At 38.8% G+C, this 8,681-nt stretch overlaps 1 protein-coding gene across 1 annotated transcript; it reads left to right on the top strand.

The window, feature by feature from the left end:
- The first annotated feature begins 609 nt into the window (after positions 1-609).
- LOC141222897 (uncharacterized) lies at positions 610-8,366 on the top strand. The gene is made up of 6 exons (XM_073666731.1): positions 610-789; positions 873-996; positions 1,080-1,177; positions 1,365-1,455; positions 3,841-4,734; positions 8,254-8,366. The coding sequence occupies exons 1-6, from the start codon at positions 610-612 to the stop codon at positions 8,364-8,366; spliced, it is 1,500 nt and encodes a 499-aa protein (XP_073522832.1).
- The last annotated feature ends 315 nt before the right edge of the window (positions 8,367-8,681 follow it).

Raw genomic sequence — 8,681 nt, forward strand, 5'->3', positions numbered from 1 at the left:
GTTGTCAAGCACTTTTCCAAGTGATGCTTAAATCACTTGGAGAAGTGCTTGATAACCCGCATGCGGAAATGCATGCAAAGACACTGCAAAGACGCCTCACAAACGCTTCTACCTGGCGGGAAAACCGCATGTAAAATCCGCATGTGGTTTTCCCGCCAGGGAGAAGCGTAAAAAATATGCTTCAGTTCCGCAACGTGGGCACTTAGCCTTCAGCTGCCGACTCCGAGGAAGAAACTGCTTGTTGTCTGTGGCCTAAAATATAAAGGTTTTATTACTAGATGTAAAGTAAAAAACTAAATGATGTGAAATAATAAATCTCCTTATATGTTTCCTCTCATTATCTCCAATAGATGTATTATTACACAGGATTTTTATGATGTTCCATCAACTTATCTTCTTCTCATTCAGGTCTCTACAATATCGGATCCTCTCAGTGAAGATCTATATATGAACATTTTCCTGATTTACTCATCAAAGATGGATATGGATAGAGACAAGATGGCAGAGAGGATATTCCACCTCACCCTAGAGATCCTCTTCCGGCTTACTGGAGAGGTGAGAGATTCTGATGACGTCACATTACATCATTCTTATCTATGGGAATAACAGATGAACAGAACTGGAGAGGTGAGGACTCTGGAAATGTCTGGAGGGAGATTTATTAATGTGTCTCTCCATAACCAGAGATTAATCACGGGGCCTCCACCTCACCCCCTGATACATGAGGACATCAATGACCAGAAGATCCTAGAACTCGCCTACAAGATGATTGAGCTGCTGACTGGAGAGGTGACACTGCTGGGAATGCTGGGACATTATACAGTAACGCTATGGAGGGATCGAGGGGATGATGGTATCATTGTATGTGTCAGGTTCCTATAAGGTGTCAGGATGTCGCTGTCTATTTTTCCATGGAGGAGTGGGAGTATTTAGAAGGACACAAAGATCTGTACAGGGACTTCATGATGGAGGTTCCCCAGCCCCTCACATCACCAGGTAATAGACAGGACTAAATACACATGGCCTATAATTGTCTATATGTAAAGAATGAATTCACACCCTGTATGTGTTTCCTCCAGATCTATCCAGTAAGAAGACAACACCAGAGAGATGTCTCCGTCCTCTTCTTCCGCAGGACTGTAAACAAGAAGATCCCAATGTTCCTCAGGATCATCAGGTAGATGAAGAGAAGGTGTCATGAGATCTCCCCTATGATATGTAGACTGCTGTGAAGGTCTTGTATTCAGTCTTGTTTTATCCACCATTATTATTTGTGTAATGAGAACGGTGGAGATGACAGGATTAGAGCTGATCATAGATGTGACTTCTCCATCTGTCTTTGACTTTTATAATATTTGTTTCAGGGTGAAGATCTGACCCATAGTAATATTACAGAGACATATGTGAGGGGTGATGAGCGGTGTAAAGAGGAGATTCCTACATATGACTACCCAGGTGAGTAGTAACCACTAAATGCACAGAAGTCACAGATTCTTCTCAGTCACCGGCTGTGGCTGCTTTATCAGTGGTGTAGTCCGGCTGTATCACAATTTTGTGAGCACCATTTTGCCTCTAGACCACAACATTCTCCTCCGTCTGAAAATGTTCAGATTACTTTGGGAAATTATGAAAGCCCTTTTCTATAGAATTTACAACCTGGAGGATCCACCTACCCCCTGAGATTAGATGATGCTGACCATTACTTGCCCAGATCTGTAAACTACAAAGCCAAATGACAGCGTATGTAGAATGTGCTGACAAGTTAGAAAATCACTTGAAGAAAAATATTATGATGGTCCTGTAAGAGAAAGCGGAGGGTAATGATGCTGTTGGCTTCCTAGAACCCTGATATCTTAATGGATGAATCTACCTTCTCTCCCTTCTGTGCTGCTGAATGTGCTCATATGGTCCCTACAAGACCAGGTCCAGTCTTTCTGGCCAAACTTCACCTTTATGATCGACAACATTAAATGTGCAGAGAGGGACAAGTGTGAATTTCTGTACAATAACAACAGAGTTTCCCTTTATCCTGACTTTTCAATTTCTTTTAAAACCAACTAACTTCAAACAGGATTGTGATAAACTACACAAAAAACATTACACCTGTGCCATGATATATCTCTAAGCTGTGCGTGGCTGATGGCTGTAATATACATTTATTCACGCCTGCAGGAGATGTGTTGGCTCCAGCCCTGGTTTCATGGATTCACTCCACGTCATAAATTCCATTATGTTTTCATCCTAAGGAATTCAGATTACTGCACAATCTCTCCTGAAATGGGAGCGCTAATACTTTCTCTACTCTTCTGGTCAGGACTCATAGTAGCTCCAATGCTCCACCATAAATAAGTGCCACTCCAGTTTAGTGTTGGATTTCTCCCTTCATACATACGTTGTTGTTGGGGATGTTGCATGTTTTTATATTCTTTCTTTTTTTACAGGTTCATTCTGTATGATAGTTTGATTGTGGTGGGATTGTCCTGCCTCACTTATGTGACTCTGTAACTCCCTGGTAGTCTTTCAAAAAGATCTCCATTGCCTCTTCCAAATGCCCGAGATCTAAATTTAAGACGCCTCATCTCTGCACTATTATAAAAAGTTCTCTTTGAATGTCTAATATTTCTTCTTGAAACTCATCTGACAGAAAATATTGTCCCTTACTATAGTTTAGATTGCCAAGAGCCCCATACTTTAATTACTCCCATTACCAGCGCTGCCTGCAGGATGAATAAGGCGGCTCCTGGTGACAGAAGCAGACATCGCAGGAGCAGATCCCAGAGGAGATGGGACCCACCATTTGCAGAAGCCTTAATATGACAAAATGTCAGAAAACCAGGGCAGTAGAATTCCCCATAAAGTGACTTCATTTTGGAAATTACAACTCTCAGTGAATTAATCTATAGGAGTAGTGACTATTTTGACTACACAGGCACTTACCGAAAATTAGTCCTGGATGTTGGAGAGTAAAAATTACAGATTGGCCATTTTATTATCCAACACATAGTGCCCAGATTGTACTCCAGGAGACACACACCTTAAATTAAGTGGGTTCTTCTCACTATAGTAATGTCAAATACATAGATGCTAAATGTGTTTTGGGCGCACTGCAAGGCTCAGAAGCGAGGGGGAGATTTGACTTCGGAAAAGCATATATTGCTGGATTGGTTTATGGAAGCCATGCTGATTATCAAGAGCCTTTGAGCCACTAATAATGTGGAAACCTCTGTTTTTCCACTGACAGATGATGGACCTGAGTGAGGGCTTGTTTTTTGTGGGATGAGTAGAAGTTTTTATTTGTATCATTTTTGCCTACATAACATTTTTTGATGGCTTCTTATTCCATATTTTGGAGGCAGAATGAACAGTTGGACACCACGCTCTACTGGTTAATCCTATGAGGTTTTCTATTAGACTGTGAACTGTCATTCGGTCAATAACTTCCCATTTCTACGGACATTTTAAGCACAATTAACACAAGAATCCCATAGAAAAATAAATAAAGATTGCATACCACTTCTAAATCAATCTAAACTAACACATCCCTGGGCTACATGCTAGTCCAGGAAAATGAAGAGATATATGCTCAAGTTTAAAAATCTATTTTATTAGACACAAATCTAAAAACTAGAGGAATATTTAAAATATTTTTAATCCTCTATTTTTTAGATTTGTGTCTCATAAAATAGATTTTTAAACTTGAGCATATATTTCTTCATTTCCCAGGATTAGCATGTAGCCCAGTGATATGTTTGTTTAGACATTTTAAGTAGAAATGTTCAAAAATATAAATTTCAAGGATATTTTATTCAAAATTAATAATTGTTTTTTTTTTCTTGGCAGATGACTGTACCAGAAGATCAATGGGACAGGAGATTTTTAAATGTGATGATCTTGAGATCCCACAGGATACAATTGAAGTGAATACCATTACTTCTTCTATGAAACAGGTCCTGTCTTCTGATTCATTACCGACTACTAAGGAAAATCAAAATAAAATAAGCATTAAAAAACGAACTGCTCCTAAAGCAAAGAAATCATTTTCAAGTTCAGAAAATGGAAATAGTTTTACCCTCGAAAAGTCTATTCTTAAACATCAAAAAATACACACAGAGGACAATAGATTTTTTTGTTCCAAATGTGGAAAATATTTTAACCAGAAGTCAGTTTTTGTTGATCACCAGAGAACCCACACAGGGGAGAAGCCTTTTTCATGTTCAGAATGTGGGAAATGTTTTAGTCGTAAAAAGTTTCTTAATAGACACAAGAGAACTCACACAGGGGAGAAGCCTTTTTCTTGTTCAGAATGTGGGAAATGTTTTAACCGGAAAGACCATCTTGATAGCCACCAAAGAACCCACACAGGGGAGAAGCCCTTTTCCTGTTCAGAATGTGGAAAATGTTTTAACCAGAAATCAGGTTTGATTAAGCACCAGAGAACCCACACAGGTGAGAAGCCTTTTTCCTGTTCAGAATGTGGGAAATGTTTTAATTGTAAAATGATTCTTCATAGTCACAAGAGAACTCACACAGGGGAGAAGCCCTTTTCCTGTTCAGAATGTGGGAAATGTTTTAACCAGAAATCAGGTTTGATTAAGCACCAGAGAACCCACACAGGTGAGAAGCCTTTTTCCTGTTCAGAATGTGGGAAATGTTTTAATTGTAAAATGATTCTTCATAGTCACAAGAGAACTCACACAGGGGAGAAGCCCTTTTCCTGTTCAGAATGTGGGAAATGTTTTAACCAGACATCCCATTTGATTAGGCACCAGAGAACCCACACAGGGGAGAAGCCTTTTTCATGTTCAGATTGTGGGAAATGTTTTAACCAGACATCCCATTTGATTAGGCACCAGAGAACCCACACAGGGGAGAAGCCTTTTTTCGAATCTTTTTTTTTAATCCAATATATTTTTATTGAGATTTTCTTCCTTAGTTTTTTTTGACAAAACAAGAAACCAGTACACACAATAATAAAATAACATACCATAGGATGACATACATGCATCTCTCCTATGTATCCTTTCAGCTTGTCCATTACCATCTGATAACTTGCAGTTGCTATATCTTACAATTAACATTCCACATTCTTGAAATCTCTTATATAACCATAATATTGTAATAAACATTATAATCCTATACACATATAGGTGTGCTATATTACCCATACCACATGTTAAGGAATTCCAATGCACATTACAATGAAACATTAGACCTCGCCAATATCCCCCACTCCCCTATACGTCAAATTGTCTCTCCAACAATAACCCCCTTGATGGCATTCCAGGTGTATCCAACCATAAACCCCATATTTTCTCAAATGTATTCATTGAGTTTCGTTGTTTATATACCCCTTTTTCTAATCTGATAATGTTATTTATCCTATTTTTTAGTTCACTAATTTCTGGAGGTGAGGGGTTAATCCATTTGGATGCAATATGTTTCCTAGCTTGAAATAAAATATGTGAAATCCCTATTGAAATTGGGTCAAATTCCATATCATCTTCTAATATACCAAATAGGCATTTTTTTAGTCTGGTTCAATATCTATTTTATATACCCTCTTTATAATAGACAATAGTATTATTTTCTACCTAAAAGGGCGTCCATCTTGATTGTGCATTAAATGAATGCCGAAACTGTAGATATTTATAGAATTGTTTATTTGTCACCCCAAATCCCCCCTTTAATTTATCAAAGCACTTAAGTTTCCCTTCAGACAATGTTTTATATCGTATATATTCCTTTATCCACCCAACTCCGGAATCCCTCTAATTTATAGACCTCTGCATATTTATTATTAAACCATATAGGTGTAGATTCATTGCAGTCTCCTATTTCCATTATATCTTTACCCCTATCCCAGACCTTATAGAGCAAGTGTAGGGTATAGTGATTTCTTGTGTGCGAGGTCATTCAGTTCCACTATATGAATAGGAATATTCCACGGTGTCCTGAGGTAATTAACCCCTTAATACTATTTGGGTTTGCAGCACTTTGCTACTCACCCAAATGTTGCAATATAATATATTAGTGCATTAGGAATCGCCAATCCACCAGATTCCTCGTCACTTTGTAGATATTCACATTTCATCCTAGACGATTTCTTTTTCCATATAAGAGAATGAAACTTGCTATGAATTTTCTGAAAATGGGAATTATGGATCCAAATAGGGGCATTATGCAGAATGTATGAGAGTTGGGGCATCAATATAATTTTTAATAAGTTCCCTCTTCCTACAGCTGATAATGGTAATCTCCACCACACATCGATTTTCTTTTTAAAATTTTCCAGAAGAAGATATAGAATCAGTACAATGTAATCCGGAGATCTTATCGTTATACTTATACTCGGTATTAGAATTTCTCAGCCGTTTGTATTTGTGTATGTTCTAATATGCTGGAATTAGGGATATCCTCAAATGGTAGAATAACCGACTTATCCCAATTAATGGACAGTCCTGACCATTCATCAATCTCTCCAATAATGTTCAGAATAGGATCAATAGACTTCTGGATATCACCTACAGTAGAAACCAGAAGTTTCCATACACTATATAAAAAGACACATATGATGTTTTTCTCAATATCTGACATGAAATCAGAATAAACCTTTCCCGATTCAGGTTAATTATGATTACCATAATTTATAATATTTGCCAAATGCCAGAATGAGAGAGAGAGAGAATGTTTTAAGGAATTTTTATAACTTACTGCAAAGTCAAAAGTTTACATACATTTCATTAGGATTTGGTGCCATTGCTCTTAAACTGAAAGACTTGGGTCTAAAGTTTGGGATATCCTTCCACAAGCTTCTCACAATAGTTGGTTGGAATTTGGGCCCATTACTCCTGACAAAACTGCTGTAACTGATCTAGGTTTATAGGTCACCTTTGCTCGCACCTGCTTTTTCAGCTTTGCTCATAAATCTTCAATAGGATTGAGATCAGGGCTTTGTGACGGCCACTCCAAAACATTGACTTTGCTATCCTTAAGCCACTTTGTTATCATTTTGGCAGTATGCTTTCGGTCATTGTCCATTTGGAAGACCCATTTCCGCCCAAGCTTTAACTCCCTGACTGATGTCTTGAGATGTTGCTTCAGTATTGCCACATAATCTTCTTTTCTCATGCTACCATCTATTTTGTGAAGTGCACCAGTCCCTCCTGCAGCAAAACAACCCCACAACATGATGCTGACACCCCCGTGTTTCACAGTTGGGATAGTGTTCTTAGGCATCCAAGCTTCTTCCTTTTCCTTCCAAACGCAACAATGGTCATTATGCCCAAAAAGTTCAATTTTAGTTTCATCAGACCACAGGACATGTCTCCAAAAATTAAGGTCTGTTTTCCAGTGTGCATTTGCAAATATTAATCTTCCTTTTTTATGTTTCTTTTGGAGTAAAGGCTTCTTCCTGGCAGAGTGGCCTTTCAGCCCATGTTGATGCAGTACTCGTTTCATGGTGGATATTGACACAATCTTACCAGCTTACGCCATCATCCGCTGCTGTTATACAGCTGTGAAACATGAAGGGATTGCCTAACAAACAGGAAATCCCTGCATATATCACAGCTGTGTTACAGCTGCGACACATGCAGATGCGGTTGCTTCAACTGAAATGCCGAGCACGCCGAAACTACTCTGCGAGTACCCGAGCGTGCTTGTTTAAAGGGTTAAACAAGCATGCTCGCTCATCACTAATGTCAGATATTGAGAAAAGTATGCATATGTGTCTTTTTATATAGTGTATGTAAACTTCTGGTTTCAACTGTATATATATCAGTAAATCGTCAGCATAGAGTGAAAATCATTCATCTAAGTTACCATTTTTAAAGCCTACAATATCCGGACTAGCACTCAACATACAGGCCAGAGGTTCAATGGCCATCGCGGGAAGGAGGGGAGACAAGGGGCATCTCTGCCGTGTGCCCCTCCCCAACGTGATTGAAGCAGATAAGAGACCGTTAGTTCTTATTTTAGTCTGAGGTCCCGAGTACAAAACCTGTATGTATGATAGGAATTTGGAACCCACCCCAAACCTTTTCAGAACCTTCTACAGGTATTTCCATTCTACGCCATCGAATGATTTAGCCGCATAGAGAGAGAAAGAATAGCTTTATGTCCTATTATTACATCTGATTTATGAATATGCAAAAAAAGCCTTCGTAAATTTATTGCTGTGGACCAGTTTGGCATAAAGCCTGATTGATCCTGATGAATAATCTCTGTAATAATGTGAAATAATCTATTTTCCAGGCCTTTGCAATAATTTTAGTGTCTACCGAAAAAAGGGACGATATGACAGCGGGTCTTTCCCTGATTTCAAAAGGACCACTACAATTGCCTCATTCGTAGATTTTGGTGTGTGACCCGATTCTAATGCTTCATTAAAAGTATCTAATAGTTTAGGGATTAGGAGATCCTTATATTCTTACATAGCAGTTAGAGATGAGCGGTGTTCGACTAGAACTGTTCGCCAATCTCAAATTCGAGCTGTTTTGGGCGGTGTTCGAGTTGTTCGACGAACCCGAACGATTTGCAAAAAATTCGGCTGTTCGAGGTTATGTTCGATAACTGTTCGTGCACCAAAAGCGTGTCCTGCATGTCTGGCGCTATTTAGAGCACCAATCATGCAGGGATTGTCTGCCACTCACTGTAATGCCACAGCCATGGTGGTTGTGGCA

Source organism: Phyllobates terribilis, unplaced genomic scaffold (genome assembly GCF_046119375.1).
Source record: "Phyllobates terribilis strain yellow unplaced genomic scaffold, ASM4611937v1 Scaffold_364__1_contigs__length_1914224, whole genome shotgun sequence".
NCBI lineage: Eukaryota > Metazoa > Chordata > Amphibia > Anura > Dendrobatidae > Phyllobates > Phyllobates terribilis.